At 39.9% G+C, this 22,773-nt stretch overlaps 1 protein-coding gene across 2 annotated transcripts in view; it reads left to right on the top strand.

The window, feature by feature from the left end:
- The window catches only part of LOC138108749 (complement C4-A-like), a 42,108-nt gene that overhangs the window by 5,460 nt on the left and 13,875 nt on the right, over positions 1 to 22,773 (top strand). The window contains exons 7-29 of one of the 2 annotated variants that reach the window (XM_069011824.1): positions 569 to 656; positions 2,641 to 2,746; positions 2,931 to 3,054; positions 3,750 to 3,865; positions 4,615 to 4,782; positions 5,521 to 5,718; positions 7,337 to 7,528; positions 8,835 to 8,984; positions 9,405 to 9,531; positions 9,900 to 9,971; positions 10,840 to 11,040; positions 11,946 to 12,057; positions 12,272 to 12,342; positions 13,278 to 13,417; positions 14,240 to 14,452; positions 15,307 to 15,358; positions 15,796 to 15,876; positions 16,932 to 17,135; positions 18,628 to 18,703; positions 19,135 to 19,291; positions 20,599 to 20,694; positions 21,012 to 21,180; positions 22,599 to 22,765. In XM_069011824.1, the coding sequence (XP_068867925.1) occupies positions 569 to 656; positions 2,641 to 2,746; positions 2,931 to 3,054; positions 3,750 to 3,865; positions 4,615 to 4,782; positions 5,521 to 5,718; positions 7,337 to 7,528; positions 8,835 to 8,984; positions 9,405 to 9,531; positions 9,900 to 9,971; positions 10,840 to 11,040; positions 11,946 to 12,057; positions 12,272 to 12,342; positions 13,278 to 13,417; positions 14,240 to 14,452; positions 15,307 to 15,358; positions 15,796 to 15,876; positions 16,932 to 17,135; positions 18,628 to 18,703; positions 19,135 to 19,291; positions 20,599 to 20,694; positions 21,012 to 21,180; positions 22,599 to 22,765 (3,080 nt within the window). Of the gene's footprint in view, positions 1 to 255; positions 516 to 568; positions 657 to 2,640; positions 2,747 to 2,930; positions 3,055 to 3,749; positions 3,866 to 4,614; positions 4,783 to 5,520; positions 5,719 to 7,336; positions 7,529 to 8,834; positions 8,985 to 9,404; positions 9,532 to 9,899; positions 9,972 to 10,839; positions 11,041 to 11,945; positions 12,058 to 12,271; positions 12,343 to 13,277; positions 13,418 to 14,239; positions 14,453 to 15,306; positions 15,359 to 15,795; positions 15,877 to 16,931; positions 17,136 to 18,627; positions 18,704 to 19,134; positions 19,292 to 20,598; positions 20,695 to 21,011; positions 21,181 to 22,598; positions 22,766 to 22,773 lie in introns of those variants that run through there. The other variant, XM_069011834.1, reaches the window with a different exon arrangement.

The raw sequence follows: 22,773 nt of genomic DNA, 5'->3' as shown, positions 1-22,773 counted from the left end.
TCATACCTTTTTTTTTCCCTAAAGACAAAAGAAAATGTTGAGATTGTATCAAAATCTCAGTTTAACAAAATTGGTTTTGACTTAGCTAGTGGAGGTAGCAGAATACTGGAGATTACTGCCTCCTCTCCAAACACCTGCAAGCAGGAGCAAATCACCCTGATATATCTTCAGGAGCAAATCGTTTGGCTTTACAGGAGCAAATTCAGTGTGACACAGCTGATGCTGAGGAGCTTGTATCCACACTCAACCCATTTCAGGCTGGGCTTAATTCAGCCTGCTCCTAGTCCAGGGCACTTCATGCCTATGGGCAGTTAGAGTTTATCTTCTGGCTTATTTTCACTGTAAATAAATAAATTTTGTGTGCTTGAAGATTGCTCCACTATGTGAAGCAATGCAGAATAAGGGAAAATGATCAGGAGATTTGCTTCAGAAGTGCACTGCTGATTCAAACTAGAACATCCCCTTAGTGCAACTGCATCATCTCAGTGTTGATTGCCACATTTCAGGAGTTTAAGGTATGTTTGAAACTCAAATGTCATGACCTTTTGTCTTCTTTCTTTTCCTGCAGAACTTCCAAGTTTTGAAGTCAAACTCATCCCACTTCATCCATACTACCACATCTGGAATGAAAGCTTTGTGTTTGATATCGAGGCAAAGTAGGTGTGCTCAGAGCCACGCTGCTTTAGGAGGCAGATAAGCAGATAGGAGTTTTGTGACCTCTTCCTTTTTCTTGTCATTAACAGTTAACTAGTTCTGGCTTGACTTGGATCTGACTAATCTTATACACCCTCTGTTTCCACCACTGACTTGAGACATCAGTGCCAAGTGCTACCTGGGCTCAGTGGAAAATTAATTACACGTGGTCCCATACCAAGTTAGAATGGCATCAAACACAGAGTAACTTAGGAAGGCAGACAACGAAAATGTAACCCATCAAAATGTTTTTAATATAAATAATTTTTTGGCTGTTGAATTTTCAAGTTTCAGAAGAGTGGAAATGCTAAGGAACTGCCTGTTAGGAGAATGACTAAATCAGAACTTGATACCTTTGGGTTTTTTTCTTTTTCTAAAGAGGAATAAATGTTATGAAATGAGAACAGGCAGGTGGAAACAGCTGGCCTTCTTTCATAATTGGGAGAAATCTATTCTGTTTCGGAGGAGTGAGGACTGTTGGACTTCTGCCTGCTGCCCTTGATTGTGTTGGTCCTTCTGTTCCCCAGCAGACCTGAGAGAGCAGACAGAACCTGCATCCACCTCCTTTTGCTTGGCTGAACAAACTCAACTATTCTAATCTCCTCTTGATCACCTTCAATTCTTTATTTGGTTCTATTGAATAATTACTAGCTTTAGTCATGATCACTTGATATTGTGATGTGAAGTGATTTCAAATCACTGGCTTTTGTATTTTAATCCTTTCTAAAGGATTTTCTCTGTGCTATTGCAGCACTCTATTTTGAGGGCATAAATTTCATATGTATTTGATTCCTCATTAACATCATCATTATTTAAGAAGAAAAATTGAGGTTCTATAAATGGATACCATTCCTTCCTCTATTGGAAAATAGTGCTACATGGGCCTGTGTGACTTTCATCAAAATCAGTATACGGAATTCCTGATAATTGAACTTATTTCTCCGAACTGGCCATGCATGTAATGAAGTTACTTGGTGCATTGACAATTGTTCCCCATTTATTAGCTCTGGCATTTAATGCAGTTTTCATAAGAGCTGCCTCTCTGTTGACTTTATTGGTATAGATCAGTGCTGCTGACCAGGTCAATTTGAAAGAGGCTTTGTTTACAGAAAAAAAAGCCATTGCAGGACTGAGGTGAAGCAGGATTTACACAAGGAAAAGAAAACACCGTGGCTGTGACAGGTCTCATGTAGCACATTGCACACTGTGCTGCCAGAGGATGCATCTGCCAGGGCTTCCTTGAGTAAGGAACCAGGTGCAACAACATGCCCTATCCTCTCTCCCCATGACCTGTATGGAATGTTCAGGGGTGTTCTGGCCAGATGTTGCTCTGGAAAATATTTCACTCACAAGAAGACCCTATGCTATACTGCCTAAATCTGTAGGAGTGTGTGGGGCAGAGGGTGTCCACTCTACCCCATGCAGGTGTTAGAATATCAGCAAGTAGGATCTTCCTGCTGTAGGTCTTTAGATGTACCAAATATTTCATATCAGTCCCTGAAATTATTTTCCCATCCCTTATTTTTTATGCTCTGCTCATGAGGTGTCTCATACAAAGGATTTAGCTGTTCATCCAAGCTAAATAAAGTGGATACCTCCCTTGCTCCCTCTGAACAGGATGAGTTGTGTAAGACCTCCCTGTGGAACTCAAGCTCTCATTCATTATAAAAAAAAATTACTCTAGTGCAAATTTTATCAGATGACATCTCCCCATGTGATTCTGCCAATGTGATTTGCTCTGTAGATATCTTTGCATTTGATATCACCACTTGCTACACAGATCAGTAAAAGTTTTCGTGTTTGCGTTACAGGTGAGTGGGACTAATTTTTGTTTTCAAGCTACTAGTTACAAATGGGATATTTTTTCAGCACAAAATTATTAGTCTGACTTCTGTTTGCTTTTTCTTATGATAATGATTCCTCTCCTCACTTTCCTTCCTTCCAAAGACACTCTTATGGGAAAGAGATTCAAGGTGCTGCATATGTGCGATTTGGCATAATCGATGAAAATGAGAACAAAATATTTATTCCAGGCCTGGAGCAACAGCTATCAGTAAGTATTCAGTAGAACTACTCTGATTTCTTCTACCTAAGCTTTCAGGTTATTGTCAGAAATTCTGGAAATTTGGAAGTTCATCATACTGTAGTCATGACATAAACAACGCTTTATTTCTAATGGCAACAAACCAGTAAGGGCTGTCTCCTTCCTTTTTTTTTTTCCGCCACTTCTGTTTTAGATCCAAAATGGAAAAGGAAGAGTTACTTTAAATACACCTCTTTTGGAAGAGAAATTGAGAAAAAGTATTTCCACACTAGAAGGGTTTCATTTGTATGTTGCTGTTACCACCGTAGAAACTGCAAGTGAGTCCAGTATGGCTTAGCTGATACGGTCTGTAAGATTCACATTGATCTTTCTCTGATGTAATCTGTTATGTGGGGAATCTGGTCTCACTGGATCCATCTTTGCTGCAAAGCTTGCTCATGCTGTAGGGCATGACAGTCTCTCTCATCTGACCTCCTTCTGTACAAAAACTTCACCTTGAGTGGGTTACACTTTCCTGAACCCAAATGTCCAGTACTGCTTTAAATGCCTTATGTGATCCTGTGTGATCTTCCAGTGCTGCTCCAGAAGTGCTCAGGCAGGCTGCCTTCCCAATGGTGCACTTGCTAGGCTTGGTACTAATTATATGCATGACAGGGCAAAGGGGGTGGGCCTTACCGCTCAACCTTGGAGTGTTAAAGTGGAAAATCAGGATGTTAAAATATATTTCTAAGTGCATTTAATTTAAAGCAAGCCATGTAACTAGTTTCTTTAGATGTAGTTATGTGTAGTGGTGTGACTAGATATTAACTAGAGGAATTATTATTTTAAATAGAAGAATCTTAAATGGAAAGCAGCTGCTCAAGCTCCAAGTTCCAGAAGATGACATTAGGTAACATTAACTCTCACCAGTTGCTGAAAATGTAAACAAAATCTTTCAGAAAATTAGATATCTAAGGTATACAAGTCTATAGTTAGTGCCTCCATAGCAATACACACTGTTTGATATTAACAGGCGGTGAGATGAGAGAAGACGAACTCAGCAGTGTGAAGTTTGTGAGATCCCCTTATGCTGTTGATCTGTCTAACACCAAAAAGTATTTTGTGCCTGGAGCCCCCTTCTCTGTTGTGGTATGTAGTGTTCTGGCTGTATGTGTCTGCCTCCATAGCAATGCATTCATATCTGCCCTCTTTCCTTCTCTGGTCCAGTGGCAGCTCTCTAGGACAGAGACCTTCAAGAACAGGTCTAACACAGAGCTACTGTTTGTGTGTCTAGTTTGTCTCATTTCTGTATACTCAGAGCCTGAACAGCCAGAGGATGCTGGTTTCCTGCTCTAGAAGCCGATGTGCACTGTTGCCTTACAAGGTTTTATAAAACACAACAATCTCTTCCTCACTTCCACATCAAAAGATTGAAAGAAGAATATTGTGACAAATTAACCCCACATCAAATTAAAATTCTGGAATCTAAAACAGGGTATTGTCTTTTTAAAAAATGCATTTAAGTTTTTGTGGCTTGAAACTTCACACCTTGAAGTTTTGCTAGAGTTTTCTATGAAGAGTTAAAGTCAGAAATTCACCTTATTATAGTTAATGACAAATATCTCTGGGATCTGTTTACACCAAGCAGATGCTTACTGAAAGTCTGGGGCATCTTGTAATCTGTACTCACAGATTTTTACCTTCACTGAAGTCCAGACTGAGTCAGTTGCTATCCCCTTTTCTCAAAGCTCAAATTTTTGAATGCTGGTGTGTACAGTTTTATATTTCTTCTCAATTTATAAAAATTATAATTATAAATTATCATTGCTTCTTTTTTGTGGGCATTTTTTTTAAATTTCCTTTAAATAACAGAACTTTTTTATTTTTCTTTCTAATAGGCATCTGCCACATTGGTTGATGGCACTCCTGCTGCCTTCCTATTTATCACTGCCACTGTTACCTTGCCTGGAAAACCCCCAATGAAGAAGACTGCCTTCTGTAATAGAGAGGGTTTGGCCTCCATTACATTTGATATCCCCAAAGATGCTCAAAAGCTTGAAATAAAGGTAAAGAAAATGCAAACATCCATGTTTAAAATTATCCCACTAAGAATTGCTCATAAAACAATTATAAATGACTGTGAAGATGATCAGTTTTCATCAAATTAGCACCAAGTGTGGAACATGATTTCTTACACCACCTGTAGAGCTTTGTCCAGATTGTGTAAGATATGTTAGAGAGACCAGGGGCCTGAGGGATGTTTCAAGTGAAGGACACTCTGGTACATCAGAGCCTTGGGAGTACATGCAATGGTCATAGTGGTGCATTTTTGTGTTTTGGGTGTGCATTTACCTGGCATAAGGAAAGAAATGGGACTGTAAGGAATATCACCCTGCAAAGTGACAGAAAATTATGGGAGGAAAGTGAAGGAAAATGTCTTGAGCAATGCAGAGAGTACGCTACATCTGCCCACTCAGAGGGTTCAATTATGTGCACAATATAAAGTGGGAAAAAACTTGTCTGAGTACAAAACACTTTGTGATTTTGACCCATTGATTCTCATTTGGAAAGAGCCAAGGTGAAAAATACCAAATGCAAACACAGCAAGAGGCAAAATAGGGTGAGAGAATAAAATAATTAAAATCCTGGCTTTTGGTGCCAGGTTCTGCTAATGAGGTGTTAGCAATGATTCCTCTCACTTCACAGCATTTTCCAAATAACCTGGCACACTATGAATTATTGGTGACACTATACACTGTCTCCTGTGGACACTTTACTCACTCTGTCCTTTTCTTCCCTGACAGGTAAAGGCTGAAGAGGGTAAAGAAAGGTTGGAATCACCTGAAGCCAGTATCAGAGCTGAAAGGTACCAGTCTGCTTCCTCAAACTACCTCAGCATCAGCATCCCGCACACCGTTGTGGCACCTGGAGATACCTTACCCATCACCTTGAATGATATTCATCAGTCTGGCAGTGGAAACATTGGCTACTTCTATTACATGGTAAACAGGATACTATCATATCAGTAATTTAGTTTAGAAATTATACAACCTGGAACATTTACTTAGTTATTAATACAAGGGAAAACCGAGGGGGCCCAGCAAAGGGCAAGTGGGATGATCAGTGTTCTGCCACACCCGACCCACCAAGACAGGCTGAGGGAACTGGGCTTGTTCAGTTTGGTGAAGAGCCCAAGAGTGAGTTGATAGCAACCTAAAAGTACTTGAATAGGATTTAAGACATAATGGAGACAAAATTTCCTATGTGGTGCCACACAATATAACAAGGCACCGAGGTTAAAAATTATGGCCTGGAAGATTTATTTTGGAAAAATATTCACTAGTGATGAAGGCAATATTGGAAGAGGTTGCCCAGAGAGTTGTGGGATTTTCCAGCCTCAGAAAAATTCAACAGTCAACAAGAGAAAACCACATCTCACCTAAGCTTACTCTGGTGATGTCTCAGAGCAAGCAGCTGGGCTAGAGATCTCTATAGGTTCCTCCCAGAATTTATTTCTATGATTCTGTTATTTTTTATACATTTGCATATATTTTTGGGGCATGTAAAGTGCACAGTATTTATCTTTCTGAATGAGACAAAGGTGTTCATGGGTACATTCCATGAGTGAATCTGTTGTATGTGAAAAGTATTTAATCTCCTTTTCCCTCTCTGTCCCAATTTCCCTTGGCAGCCTAAATTTCACAGGATGATAAGTGCAAAGATATCAGTTCCCATTTATTTTTAATAGGACTCTGATATCTTGGAAAAATTGTATCCCTAGGAGTTAAGTTTAGGCTTGGGGATTTGTTTTCATTGGATGACTTCTCACAGCGTTGGAGTTCGTGCTGCCAGGCTCTGGGAAGGCATAGTGCTGGGCAGGCAGGATGTGTGGGAGGGATGGTAGCAGACACTGCTGGAGCTCAGCAGTGAGAGAGTCTCTCCCAAGCTTTGGTCACCTAAACAAAGGCAGTGAGGATTTCAGGCCAGGCTGTAGCATGCCTTTGTTTCTTCCTGACACCTGTTCACGGTGTGTTTAGGAAAGCTTCATGTATTTTGTTCAGGGAAGAGCCCTATCAGTCCTGCCACTGGGTCTGTTTTTCATTCCTCTGACAACCCATGAATACAGATAATATAATGTAGGAAGGAAGGAGTTAAATAGTGAAAGATGGGCTGAAATAAATTAAAGACCAGTCTGTGATACTTTATCCTGAAACCTCCTGCTCCAACCCTTTCACACCATCTGAAATATTCAGTACTGATTATATGTTAAATAATGCTGATATCATCCTGGGTGTGATGACCAGTCATTGTAGAAGACAAAACTTAGACGACTACTATCTGGGTACCCCTTCTCAAGCTGTAAGGTTGAGTGAAGGGTGACAGATTTGTGTTCAAACCTGGGCCACAAGACCAATGTAGCAGAGATTCACCACCACAGTATGCAGGTCTCCTCCACGCTACTGGAATACAGCTTGGGAATCGAAACTTAGTGCCATTAGAAAAGAACATCTGTTGAATAGAAATTGCCTCAGAAAAAAAAAAAAAGAAAAATTATGCAACATAATTCCCTTTCTGGAGTATATTCACAATATTTGATTTCTTTTTGTCTCTGCCTTGCAGGTTGTGGCAAAGGGACAAGCTGAGGTTTTGGGAAGGGTCCCAGCCTCAAGCAAAGTAATAAACCTTAAAATCACTGAGAAGATGGTGCCTGCCTTTCGCTTTTTAGCCTACTACTTCATTGGGAACGAGGGCCAGCCAGAGATCGTCGCCGATTCTGTGTGGGTGGATGTCATGGATGTCTGCGAAGGAAAGGTGCTTTCAAAGCTCGTGGCTTCTGCTGTTGCATTCCAAAATTAAAGAAAAAAAGCATGGGGTCCTGGCAGAGCAAGTGCAGGCCTGGGATTATAAAGTGAAAGACATGTAGTTTTTATTGAAAAGGAGTCATCAGGAGTCGTGCCAAAAGGCTCCTGGGTTGTGCCTCAAAGAGATAAAAAATGCAGTTTTGTACAGAAAACATCTCCCCCTGTGAGCGTCTATATATTAGAAATCCACCAAAAAATGCTGATAGAATTGTTGAGGGGCAGAATCTCTTTATAAATTTGTCTTTAGGTAGTGATTTTTATCACATGAAAGAAAGTGAAGCCATTTATTGGGGAAAAAATATGAATTTGAAGTAATTTTTTAAGCTTTTTAATTTCTGTTAAAAATAAGTTTCTGAGATTTGTTAGCATTTTAAAAGCATTTTAAAATAATAGTTTAAGTTATAAAATAAAGTGTGGATAAAATAGGAGGCCCTCAAAGCCTTTCTTTCATCTTCCTCCTCCTCTTCCTCCTCCTACTTTTTGGGACCATAAGGTAAAATGAAAAAAAATAAGACAGGAAATTTTTCCAATAGCATGAAACACAACTGCTGAAAAGTATCAGCTGTCTAAAATTACTTTTTCCACTGAAAGTGTTAGTTTTAAAAAAATAATGGGATAGTCCATTAGGCAAAAAAAAAGAAAAAATTTTCCATCTCTATCACACAAACCAATTTATACGAAGACAAAACTCAGTTATGTTCACAGGCATTTCTAGTAATAATTTCCTATAATTTCATAATCACCTGGGCTACTTCCTCTTAAACCACAGAAGTGTGTGCATCAGAACCAAATCTGTGTTTACTCAGTCATGCTGAAAAATTCAAGTGTGTTATAGAAAGCAGGCAATATTATTACAGACTGGTTTAATTTGGTTAATTTTGTACATTAATTAGATCTTCTGCTGTCTTTCATGGTAATTTTGTTTCCACTGGAAAATAACAAAATTATATTGAAGACCCCAGTTCCACAAACCCCTTACACATACTTTTAATTTCCTTTGGTGATTAAATGTCATTGAAAACCAGCATCCAGTATTCTGGTAGACACACCTTTCAGTTCCCCGTGATTTCCTTCAGTGTGAAATATCTGCACCTACGTATTCCAAAAACACAGGATCACAGGCAGAAACTCCACAAAACAGGAACTTCTCCCAGCCTCTGACTGCTGAAATTCACAGCTGACAGTATTCCTGGCCCAAAGAGTCTTCATTTTTTATTAACAAATATGATATTTTTGTTTCAATCTTTTCTATTTAGATTAAAGTGAAAACAGAACAAGAGATATATGAACCAACAGACCACGTCAACTTAGAGATTGAAATGGACCACGCAGGAAAAGTTGCCTTAGCTGTGGTTGATAAAGCAGTTTTTATTCTGAATAAGAAAAATAAGCTTACAGCCAAAAAAGTAAGATATTTGTAAGAAGAAAATACCACATCTACTAGTCAAACAAAATTTTCCATGACTAATGAGAGGATCAAAATGTAATTAATGGCTATTAATTGCTTAAACAGTGCTTTGCTAAGCTTGAAAATGTTTTTTATTTTGCAGTTTAGGATCTATTTAAGATGAATGGCATGTTTCAGATGAGTGGTATATTTAAGAGGGGGATTCCCATTCTATGGCAGACAAGTTTGTAAATAAAATAAAGCGTTGCTTGAAAGCACTCCCTAACTAGAACATCCCTCAGCTTCAATCTGCTTCTAAATGCAGCTTGGACCACCAGTTTGTCTTGCTTCTGCGAATTAAAGGCTACAAGAAATTTTCTGATATGTGTATAAGCCCTTTTCGAGCATGTGCAGCCATCTGTGCTATTTTATTTGGCAGGTATTTAATGCCATGAATTCGTATGATCTCGGATGTTCTGCGGGTGGTGGCGCAAATAGCATTCAAGTTTTTACTGATGTTGGTCTGGCTTTTATATCAGACACGATTCAATCCAGCATTCGGGAAGGTAAGTGCAATCTGCCATTTAGGAGTTTGTGTAAGACCACAGTAGATCTGGGGAGGCTGATTGCTTAATAATCAGACATTTTTACTACCATGTTGTAAAATCTTCTTTGCCTTTGGATTTTTCTTCTGCTCTTCCACTGGATGCTGGCAGCTCAGATATCCCAGACGGTTGGTGCTGGTCCTTTGGTGACCACCTCAGCTGGGCAGGCAGCAGTTGGCTAGGGCTGGAAGATTTGTGGGTCTCTCTTTCAAATTGTGGGCCTTTTGTCAATGAGATGGGTCCTAAGACAGGTCTTCATGAATGATGTGAATGATCAGGCTGTTCCTGTTGTATCATCATGACCAAGTGTCTCTGTTCTGCCTTCCCAGGATATAAATGCCTCCAGGGTACCAGAAGGCAGAAGAGATCTTTGGATTTTCAGAAAAAAATGTCAGGAATTGGTATGTCTTCTCATCTGGATGGCCTGAAGGTCTAAGCAGGGGGAGGGATCCCTAGGTAAAGGGATCTGTCTGAGATCTAGGGAGCAAGAAGTGATGGCATAGTGAGGGATGCCATGATATTCTTAGTCCCAGTTCTTGCATCAAGTGACATAACCCAGCACAAGTGTGTGTACTATGCTGTGTGACCTGACACATCATTCATCAAAACAGCTCAAAAAACGAAACCAAATGATGTCTGTAAATGGAAAGTAGTTCACCACTTTATAATCCCAAATGTGAAGCACTTCTACGGGATAACCTGTCATGTCATCAGTCATGACTAAGAGGCTTTTCAAAATTATTTATATGGTTAGAAAAAGCTTTAAAACCTTTTTTCTTTTTACATTCTACTTTGAAGCTATGCCAACTTTAGTACTTTGTGCTTCAATTAAAAGAAGAGTTAGTGTAGTATTTGGTATAAATTGGGAAAAAGAAAAATTTTATGCAAATTGACATTTCCTTCCCAGAAGACATGAAGGCTTGAAGCTGGAATCTTCCTTACTTTTGAAACCACACTCTTTATTCACGGAGAACACTGACATTGCTACTTCTATTAAGAATTCCAGCCTGCAAGGAGGCATTTTTAATTCAGTCCGACTGTGAAGAGAGGGCTTAGAACAGAATGTCTAGGATGCCATAGAGCCTATGCTTTCCTCCTGTTTGTGGACTGTTCTTAGGATGGACTCTTTTCAGGGTCCCAGGCTGAAGCTTGACTGTTGCAATAAAAACTAATGTTAATGGCAAGGAATGACAGAAGTGAGCACAATAAACACCTTTACACTGATTTCTACTTACACAGCACTAATTCTGGGCTTTAATTCTATTGCAGCCAACACATACCGAAACACTGATCTACGAAAATGCTGCCAAGATGGAATGAAATTAAATCCCATGAGGTTTTCTTGTGCGAAAAGGCTGGCAAAGGTGTCTGGCTCCCACGAATGTAGGAAGGCATTCCAGGACTGCTGTGACAAAGCTACAGCCCTCAGGAAGCAGGCGAAGCAGAGGAACAGAGTGGGCTTGGCACGACGTAAAGAGCAGTGGCATAGAACTCTGCCATTTTTACCCTTCTTGTGGTAGCAGGGGAGGGTCAAGGGGCATTTTAGTGCTGTGGGGTTGGGGAGGAAGTTTTCACATCAGCATGTCAGAGAGCCCTGATACAGTATGCAGCAGCCATGCAGCATTGCATCTTCACACCTGGACACTGGGAAGGTGGGAGTGGGATGGCATAACGTCTTGGGGTGAGAAAAGGCAGGAATCTCTTTTGCCACTGCTGGCCCCTACAGTCTTACAGAGGATCTGCCCACACCCCAGAGAGGCCACAGACAGCAGAGCAGGGGAGGGGGTGGTTGTTTGAATTCAGGGCTGTAAGTGGTCTCAGATTTATGACTCTTTTTTTAGTGGTACTACTGTTATAAGACCTTCACCTTCAAAATGATGTCTTGAGAAAAGTCCACTTTAGCCAGGAATAATTTTTTTCTCTTTCTTCTTTTCTTCTCCCCAAAGTCTATCACTGACCACACATTACATGTCCCCTCACGTTACCAAAAAAAAAAAATTACTTTGCATCTAAAATGATCCTATTCGGAGTGTAATTTCTGCTACCATTTCTCACAGATTTTCCCTCTCATCCTCTGTCTGTCACAAGTGTGGGACAGTGGGAACATCTTTGCTAGCCTTACTACAAGGGAACTGATTTCTCGTTTGGTAGCATGTAGTTTTGAAGCTGTCAAGAGGAACTATCTTTTTGTTCAGTGACAAGCTATGGTCATTGCTTCTCTTTTTGCAACATTTTCTTTAATGTACAAGATGGAACACAGATGAAATCTTTTCATTCAGAGCCTTTTTTGTGCTCTGACAAGCTGACTCTCTGCAAGACGGTGTAAGGTCAGCAACCAAAGACTTCCTAAAAGAAACCTTGCTCCTGTTTTGCAGAATACAACGAACATGAAGAATTGTTTGATGAAACCTCTGTCAGTTTGCGCAGTTATTTTCCTGAGAGTTGGTGGTGGAGTTTTGAAGAAGTGGGAAGCCCTGGAAAGCACAGGTACTGTGTTGCCTGAATATGTTTAAATTTGTACTGTCAAATGTATAAAAAAATCAGCTTTATGTAGTATCTAATGCAGAGAACTTGGGAATATTTGCAAGTGCTTTGTCTCCACAAGTGAGGGAATATGTTTTTCCCTTACAATACTCAAACTTCATCCAATGACAACGTTTACATTTTATACATGCCTTCTGTCTTATTTTGTGTTTTTTAGTGTAAAAAACTTTGCTCCTGACTCTATAACCACCTGGGAAGTTCAGGCAATAAGTATATCTCCTGAAAAAGGTATAAGTATTGGGTATTTTTTGTTTGTTTGTTTCTTTGTATGGATAAAGAGAGAAGGTGTATCCTTTAAAAGAGAGATAAGTTATGTTGATAGAATAAAAAAGTCTGTACTGAAAAAACACAAAGTGATTTGATCATGATATTTACTTCTCTCTTTTATGCCATGTTAAAGCCCAGCTAGAAGTTAAGGTATGGATTTATATTTATAAAAGCAACATGAAGTAGGGTGTTGAGGGCAATGGATCGTACAATCAAAACTGTCTCTTATTCTTTCCACTCTATGAAACACCCCATTTTAGCTTCCACATGGCCAGGAAGCCACAAGAAAGGTAGCAGTAGTAACGCCACTTTTCTTTGAATAATTCTGGGACCAAATTCTGGCCATCTCAAAGCATGAAATTCTGTGGCCTCTAAGGCAGAGAAGAGCACCAGGAAACCAGCAAAAGACCAGCAAGGTCTGGACACCAGAGAGCCCAGGTTCTCAGGTGCTGCTCTCTGGGAGCTTCTAGGAGTTGATGAGGATCATGCAGGATGGACAAAGAGTCTATCTTGTACTGCCCACTCCCCTTTGGAAGGGGAAGCTCATCCAGGGATGCAGGGATGGGCACGGAGTTTATTTTCAGAAAGCAACGAAAGGTCATTGTGTTTTAAACATGAAACAAAAAAAAAAAAAAGGAAAACTGGGCCACATTTCCCTCATGAAACATACAAACACTCCTGCCAAAAAACCATGGCAGTGGCTTCAGGGGGCAAACCAGAGACAGGTCTCTAGTGCAGATGAGTTTAAATTAGCTCTGAGTATGCCTGTTTTCCTCTCCTGCTCGTGACTTCAGGGGAGCCCAGGCGCTGAGTTTTGATTAGACATTGAACTTCCTATCAGCTGATGTTAAGTATGGAATTCCCAATTCTAGTTGTTTTTCTTTTTCTCACCTCAGGGTTCTGTGTAGCTGACCCCCACACCTTTGCAGTTTTCAAAGACTTTTTTGTGTCCCTGAGATTACCGTACTCAGTCAGACGAAACGAGCAACTGGAAATAAAAGCAGTGGTTTACAACTACCTGCCCAACGATCTCCAGGTAGCGTTATCAACAGCTGCTGTGCCGGGCATGCCTAGCTAGCTAGTTCTATAGTTTTGTAAAATTTAATGTGAATGACCCTTCAGTGCCCTCCTACGGCCCAGACATAATGCTCCCATCTTGAAAGCTATCCCAAGGCCAGGATCCAGTTCTACTTGCTAATCAAACTTACTTGCATAAAGCAGATCATGTTATATAGCCATATCCTTTGTCTTTCGGTACGTCTTCTTCCCCTCCATTGAAGCAGTCAGTTGGTTTCTTGATGCCTGCTTGTCTGGGCAGTACCCAGCTGCTGACACTGATACTTGCTGACACTGATACTTGCTGACACTTCACAAGCACAGAGGTATATTATGAGCACACCATCCAGTATGTTAGCCACAAAACTCACTGTGCCTGCAACGCGAAGCCACTTTTTGTCTTCATGTGACTCCTATGCAGTCCTGCATATGGTCACAGCTGTCACTGGGCTCAAGGCCTCCATTGTCCTAAGGCTGATACTCATTTTTTCACTTCTTCCCATCTCCCAACCAGCTGTTTGACCAGCATCTTCTGAACTGCACTGAATTGTGTAGAGCTGGGATGTATGAAAATGCACTATCCTTACTTCACTGTGGTTTGGGTGTAGGCCAAAACTCTGTTGCAAATTCAGTGTAAAGAAGAAACGATAGTTGATTTAACTTCAGAGCGCTAATCAATGTAGGTGAATGTTAATAGACCATAGGGTCACAGAAAAATTTACATTGGAAGGGACCTCCAGAGGTATTTTCCCTGTGCAGTGATGCACTAAGACTGATCTTGGGCGTTGCCTTGTCCCCACAGGTGGTAGTGAAGATGGATGCAGTGAAGGGGCTGTGCACCGCAGAGACGACGGAGAAGGCTGTGCAGCTGCCACTGCTGGCTAAGGGGAACTCAGCAACACCAGCCTTCTTCTCAGTCGTCCCTCTGACTGTGGGAGAAATTCCAATTACCATTATTGCTTTCGACCAGGATTCTGGGCACAGTGATAGCATTAGGAAGAATCTCAAAGTTGTGGTAGGTATAACTAATTGAGGGCAGGCACTTCACAAACATGTGCTTGTCCTCAAATACAACATTCATGGGCAAAGATGTATTGATTATTTAATACCTTAGCTCTCTTTCAAAATTATAAAAAGGAGGACCCTTTAAGAAAAAATGACATTTCAACGCCAACACGGACTCATTACATTATCCAAGCCATCCATTGAGGGCTTTTTTTCATCCACACACAAAAAGTGCAAAATATGAATCCTTGCACTCCTGACGTCAGGAGATAGCCATGTAGGTAAGGATATAAGGCATGGGATGCTGGGAACCTGCTGTTGTTAAAGGCCATAACTTTTGTAGGTATAGACACAGCCTCAGACTTCAATGCTACACCAAAACATGAAAAGTAGCTGTAAAAATAGCTTTATTAAAACTGAAAGTGTGGGAAGGCGAATGTGAGCAATCAGAAGGAAAAAAGTTTAAGTCTTACACCAAAGACATACTCAGAATTTCATGGATTTCATACATGAGGGGTTTACAAACACGAGTCCCTCTGTGAACTTGACTTGATGGGTCACAAAGCTGAGAATAAACTTTGAAGTTTAATTTTGGGGGGTTAGATTTGGTTAAAGGAATTTCATCCAGAGAAATGTTTCAATAGTAGCACAAAACATTCAGGAAAGTTTATTAGTATTTCAACTGGGAAACTGGAATTCTGATTTGAAGGTTGAGTTTTATCTAGAGAGAAATCTCCCTTCAAAATCACTTATTTGTGCCACCTGCTGGCCTAGTGCTCATGTGGAGCTCACGGGTTTCCTGCAGTTTAATTTCAGCCATGAGTGCTTGCAAATGTTTTGACTTTTCTTTCCTTAATTGTTCAGGCTGAAGGTGTTTTACAGAGAGAAGAAGAGACCATTTGCATTAACAGTGGCTGTAAGTTACCCAAAAGGGTTAGACACAGATGAGGTTTGGTGTAGGAATGAGGGGTGTATGATGAGTGCAGTGAAATATTTCTTAATGCACAGACGTTCCTTTGGTTAACCAGAACTTGTCAGAAATATCTCCATCCAATAAATAGTAAAAGACTCATGAAAGAAAAAAGTAAAAGAATTCTAAATTTTTAGAGTTGACTTATTTTACTTTTGTTTTTCAAGGTACCATTCTTTATATATTAACTGGGCATCTATTTGATTCACTAATGGGTCTTAAAAGGTGTTAAAAACAAGTTTTGTTTCAAGTATAAAATATTGTTAAAGATTGAAAATTAAATCAATTTAAGAAAGATAAATATATTTTTTCTAAAATTACATAGTATGTTGTTTATTTTTTTAAAGTCTGGATGTAGATATCTATTTATTATTTATTTACAGTGAAGTCCCATACTGTGGACCTGAACAGACCATCTAACATGGTGCCGGGTTCTGATAGCCACGTGTTAGTTAGCCTGAAAGGTAAATGTCATTTTTTCATCAACAGCTTCTCCATAGGTGACAAGGCACAGGCCCCTCTGTGCTGCTCATTCCTGCATGGCAAGTCTCCATTCTCTCCTAGTTTTCCTGTTATGACTCAAGTGGTCTGTGCTACATGACCAGGTCATAAAATAAGACATTCCCAAGGTTGATCCAGTACCTTTTCCTCTTTCTAATTACTCCTTCTTACTTGTAGTGGATGTAATAGCTTTATGAGATCCATCCTTCCTCACTGTGCTCGGGTCAACATTATGGGAAGGCCAGAGGTGAAGGGAAGAGTTCATCTTCTCTAATAACCCCACACTGCATGTAGGGCTGTAGAAATCTGCTTTAGATTTCAGAAATAAAGATTCCAGACTCTGATGTATAGGTTCTGAAGAGTTCTGTTTTTCTGAAGAGGAGATATGTGCAACCATATATTCATTTAATGAAATATAATTGTATACATATATATACTCATGCATATGTATTTTAAAAACATCTATTAGCAAGTACTTTTATTAGTGATAAGCACTTTTTTTCTCCCCAGGAAATGTAAAAGAATGCATTTGTGACACAAAGGGTATTGGCTTCCATTTCAAATTCCTGTTCTAAAGTAAAGGGATCTTTGAATTCATCAAGTTACAAACTTGCAGAGAAAAAAAAAGACAAACACAAAATGTTTGGCACAATAAATGCACAATCTTTTTATCCCTCTGTGAGAGGATCAGGGCAGGTTTGACAAGACTTTTCCAGCCCAAACCTGATACACCAGTCTTTCCCCCTTCCCTTGCTTCCCTGCCTCCAGTAGCCTTAGGGCTCTTTCTCCTTCATATTCCTTCACTGGGCCAGCCTCCTTTCTCCAGCTTTCCCAGGGCCTGGCACCTCATCCTTGCCCTTCTTCAAAGAGCTTTATGAAGTAGCTAAAAACAGTGTTTAATAGTGAGGAGTATCAGGCCATGCTGGAATGTCAGCCTACAGTTATTATCACCTTTATTCATATTACACTGATCAGTTTTACATAAGGTAACTATTACAGCTTGTGTTTTTTACAACAGGGAACATTATGGACGAGTCTGTTGAAAACTGTCTGAGTCTCAGCGGAGTTGAGAAGCTGATTCAGGTGCCCACAGGCTGTGCAGAGCAAACGATGGTGAAAATGGCCCCTGCAGTCTATGCTATAGAGTACCTGGATGCCAGCGAGCAGTGGGTGAACTTTAACCCTGAACGGAAGCAGGAAGCCATTGGTATGATTGAAAAAGGTAGGCAGAAAGAGAAACAAAACAAAAAACCCCAAACCAACCAGAAGCCAAAGGATGGGATCTTTGCTATCTGTTCACTGGCTGAGTCTGCTTCCTGAAGGAATGCCCAATGTCTTACCCCAGCCACACAGAAATGCCCCTGACTGTCTGCAGACAGGCATGAGAAAGAGAACTTGTGAAGAGGGCTTAGGAGACTAATTTCCAGCATCTGACACTGGATGGTATTAACATTGACAGCCCATCCTCTCTCTTGCCTAATTTAGAAGTAGAACATAAAATCTGAGCTGATCAATGAAAACTCTTCTCAGAGTAAATGAACAAATGCCAGTTATTCTTTGCCTCCCAATATTCAAAATCAACCAAGGTAAACCACATCCTAAAAAATGCTTATTTCTCCCCATGGATCACAGACACTGCTTAGGATAGCCAGCTGGGATGTAGACATCTCTGCCAGTGGCTATCAAGAGGAATACGACAAAAGAAATTCCCAGTGCTAATCATGATATTGACAACTTCCCTTCCCCACTCCTGTATTCATCATTACATAAGCTAGAATTAATTCATCAGCCTTGGGCCAAGCCAGGGAGGGAGTTTCCTTAAAGAGAGGACACCTGCAAGTCTGCTTCTGGAAGACTCCACTCCAAGATGAGATCCAAAGCTGGTATTAAACATACAGTAAAGCCAGGACCACAGGATGTGGAAATGTCACTAACACAAGGAGTTGTCAGTATTGGAGCAGGTACAGCTGATCTGTCTGACTGTAGTGATGTGCTTATGGCATAAAACAATACAATGCACCTGTCATTATGATCTTCAGACATGAGACACACATTTTATATGTGATAAATAAGTGTATAAATAGAGATTAAAAGCATGCTAGCAGTTGCTGCGTGGAGATCTTTGCCTATTTATCCAAAACTGCCAAATGCAACGTGAGATCCTGCTAATTAAGTATTTGGTATTATCATCGTTTAGTCCCTATTTTATGCTTTTATTGATTCTTATTGAAGTTCATAAGAGTAGAAAATGAATTGTGTGGCTATGATACAAACTTCATCAAGAGAACAGCAGTCAAGATCAGAGGCCACAAATCATAATTTCTAAGCCTGTGTCTGACCCAATAGATGATGTTTTGTGTACTTTTTGATTCAATGTACCATAAAATCAACAGCTTGAAAAGTTGTCAATAATGGGAAATAATTTCCCTTTATTCACAACACATAAAATGTTTTGTAACCATAGGTATCTGCAGTTTTCAGGTTATTTTCAAGGATCAGTTAAGTCAAACAAGACAGAGGACCTTCTAAGCCTGATCATTTTTCTGTGAAATTCTGCTGACCCAGTCATTTCCTCCTTACACACCAGTGAACACCTCCACGAGCTCTTCCACCAGTCAATACAGAATGTGTCCATTATAATACAAGTGATGTAAGAAAATGCCCAGTAAATATGGGTGTTCTCTGAACAGTTATGTGCTCTCCTGTTCATGCAGGTTACACTAGACTGCTTGAGTTTCAGAAGGAGGATGGCTCCTATGGAGCATTTAAAGAAACCCCCAGTAGTGTATGGTAAGAGATTTTTTTTTCCCCTGGGGTTTTATTTTTGGGATTTTATTTTTGTTTATTTGGTTGGGTTTTTTTTCAATTTACCTCTAGTATCATTTGATGCATCAGAAGCTTTTATTTGGCGATGGAGTTTGAAAATCTTGTGGTTGCCTAGGTACTTTTGTCATGAATAATCAGCCACAAAATTCTCTGAGCATGTTCAGCCCTTGGTGAAAGGGATTTCTACTGAGCCACTGATTATTTTGCATTTGCCACAGAGTAGAAATATTCATGCTGATGTTGAGTAATAACTCACTAGGTTCCAATGAGTGCACTATACTGAATATGAGTCTGTGCATAAAATTAGTATGTTTATCTTTCTGTCAATATAGTCAGCACATATAAATTCTATAAATACTTGTCAGCACAAGTTTGGAAAATTTTCCTTTGTGCAGGTTAACTGCATTCATTGTTAAAGTACTCACAAGGAGCAGAGAATACTTCAGTATCCAAGACAGTCACATAATCAACTCCATTTCCTACTTGGTTAATCAGCAGCAGGCAGATGGTTCATTCCATGACCACCACCCTGTAATGGACAGGTCGATGCAGGTAGGTTATCCATATTTAGAAGAATTTGTTGTGCATTTAGGACTATGAGGTATTGAAAGGAATATTCTGAGTTGTTGAGTAACAAGAAATGTATCTAAAGAAAATAAATCTGTAATGTAAGTACAAAATCTGTAATGTAAAATTAATGTTAACATGTCTGTTATGTCAGATGCATAGCTAGCACTTCATCACCTTTATCTTTTTATCCAGTCTTAGCTACTTATTTCACCTATGCCTATAGAGCACTTAGAAAATTAATTTTGAGGGTCATGTTTGGTGAAAAAGTATGTCTTTTATTGCCAAAGGAAATAGAGTGTAGAATTGTAACTTCATTTTGAAGGGGTGTCCAGAAGATCAGATTGTACAGCACTATGTCGAGCTGGGTCTCAAGTACCTCCCAGTCTGTCTGGGTAAACAGCTTCAGTATTTCCCCACTCCCATGGTGAAAAAAGAAAATGATAACACTTAGTCAGAATTTCTAATTGCATATCTTGGTCTACACGTCCTCTATAACTGTATAGAAACACAAACCTTTTCTACTGCCCGTGAATTTAGTCTAGGAAAGTAATGTGCATCTTCCAAAACTCATTGAAAATGCAGTGTAGTGACCATATGTAAAAGAATCATGCATTAATATTATTAATGATCTGTGTCAAATAGCTAGTGAGGCTTTCACCCTCAAAGCCAGTTTCACAGCTGATGTAACACTATTGGGGAAAAAGAAACAAGTAGCTCAAGGATTGGTCAAAGGGTTTTTTTTGACCTGTGTTCCAGCTGAGATAATCTTACATATACTTCAAGAACTTTCAAGGGAAAAAAGCTAATGAGGGCACTGTGCTTACTTTACCAAGAAGAGGGATAAGAAATGATCTAGTATTGGTGTATAAATACCTCTATAGGAGAAAAGTTCTGTCTGCAAGGTAGAGAGCTCTTTAGTGTGTAGAGAGTAGCACAGAAATGAAAAAAGACCTCACCTCCCTAGTGATTGGAAATCGAAACCATGAATGTTTCAATGAGGAATTGTAAATTATTAGCTGTAAGATAAATAACTAAATTTTTGATTATCAACTGAAGAACGTGGCAGTTTCCTTATCTCTTACACTGTTTAATGCAAGCTGGCTGCCACCTAGAAGATATACCTTAGATGGACACATATTATTGAGAAAAATTTAAGGCTACAGATACATGGTACATGATCAGAGGGTTTGCATAGAAGATCCTTACCTTCATGGAAAGTGACTTTCTAGATTTAATCACAAGCATGTCCATGCACTTCTAACTTTTCCTTTCCATGTTTCATCTTTCAGGGTGGCATTAAGTCAGCAGAAGAGGATTTGGCTATGACAGCCTTTGTAACCATAGCATTGCAACAGACCCTACGTGTCTACCAGTCACCTGACGTGGTAGGAAGCCTGACTCTTTAAGTCTGCAGGCTCTTGCACGGGGGCATCTGCACCCTACTGTCTCTTGGAGAACTGCGAATGAGGAGTTTAAAATCTGCTCATATCTGTGGTGGATAGGAAAAGATGCCATGGCCTAATATACAGCAAGGTGGTTGAGCTACACGCTCCATCATCAGTGGCTTTAATCACTAAGCAAATATTATTATAATTGTCTTAAAAAATTACTACAGTGAAGTATTCTAATTTCCTGGTATTCTTGCCAGAAGTTACAGTAGGTCTCAGTGATCTTTACAAATGAATCCATTCTGTTTCCACAGGCACGAGTAATTACAGGAACAGTGGCTTACATGAAAAATCAATTTTCAAGAAATACTGACTGCTATTCTACAGTAATCACTGCTTATGCTCTGACACTTGTGCAGTCTGATAGTGAAGATGCTCAGTTTGTGAAAGAAAAATTAAGGGACTGTTCTTCTTTTGATGGAGGTACTGGTAACCATTCTTAGCAATCCCTTTGGAAAGCACTTTTCTTAATTGAAACACTCTGAGCACACTTACATGAACAAAACAAATTGAAGTAAATGAAGAACAATTAATTTTATACAACTGTATGTATGTACATACATACAACTGTATGTACATGTGTACTTAATTTTTTAAATTGTATAATTAAATATTTCAATGTTTGAAATTTTAATATGTAATTTTCATAATTAATAGCACTATAAAGTGACAGCATAATGAAGTTTGGATCATGACTGATGACTCTGATTCTGGAATTGGAACAAAACAACAGTAACTGTTAATTTATATTTTCTGCTTCCCCTGGGAAGAAAAAAAAAGTCCAAGCCAAATGAGAAAGAAGAAACTTCATATGAGAAAATAGTAACATACAGGAGTAGTCCAGACTGGGTTTGTGGTCAAGAGGGAGGTGTCTCTTCCAGCCCACCTGCCTTCAAAGCCCCCCATGAGTTCTGAGTGCTTTGTCCCAGCTCCCCATGGATGTCCCCACTTACCCCACAGGGTGACTGCTGAGTCAGTCGGCTGCGCAGCTGCACAGCCGTCCTGGTAATTCCTCCCAATGCGTTTGGTAAATACACTGCAGGTTAACAGCCCCAGTTTAAGCATAGGGAATATGGTTCTCCTTAATCAAGGCTGGATTTGTGGCCCTAATTAATACTGTTATGCCTGAGGGACCACCAGACACAATGCTACCTCTCCATTGGATGGACATCTCTGTACAATGGGATCATTACACTGTGATGGTTGGAGAAGTCAAAATCAAAAATTATGGGTTTCCTTTTCCATTTTCTTTGCTTGCCAAGTGATTTGTTGCTCTCACAACAGCACCTGTGTCTTGTGGTGATGCCTTTTGCTGGTCTTAAAACCAAGAGTCAAACATGGTTAGAAGGGAAAAAGGGATTTGACCTTGGTATTTATTTTAAGGATCCTTAGGTGCACACGTCCAGGTCAAATGCACCAAAATGCACACCGCAATTCCCCCAAAAGATCTGGTATAACATTGTAGGTTTTACTGATTAGCATATCTACCAAAAATTCCCCAATTAGAGGCTTGAATGAGCCCCTGCATTGTTCTATCTTAGTTTACAGAATGTGTTCTGGAGAGGACCTTGGGGTCTGGGGTACACTGATCCCTACCTACAAAGCTTCTAAAATGCTGAGTCTCTCAGCTTGACAAACAAGTCCAAGAATGTAGGCAAAAAGCACTAGGAATACAGAAGTTGTAAAAAAGGTAAAACAGGGGTATAAAAGAAAAGGCAAAAAATCTTCATGGCATCAGTGGTTCCACAGTGCCTTGAAATGAAATATCCACTGTGTAGAACAATAGCGATTTTTGGCAAATGTCTCTGCCTGTGGCATTCAAGACTGAATTATTCTTGCAGCAAAGCAGCAGCGCTACTGGGGAAATGGCAACAATGCAGTCTCGGTGGAAACCACTGCTTATGCCCTGCTTCAAACCTTGCTCCTGGAAGACATGGAATATGCAAGGCCTGTTGCTGCATGGCTGACAGAAAGAAGGAACTACGGTGGAGGGTACTGCTCTACACAGGTGCCTGA

The sequence above is a fragment of the Aphelocoma coerulescens genome, chromosome 1, assembly GCF_041296385.1.
Source record: "Aphelocoma coerulescens isolate FSJ_1873_10779 chromosome 1, UR_Acoe_1.0, whole genome shotgun sequence".
Lineage (NCBI taxonomy): Eukaryota > Metazoa > Chordata > Aves > Passeriformes > Corvidae > Aphelocoma > Aphelocoma coerulescens.
This window is presented reverse-complemented; position numbering and strand designations above follow the sequence as displayed.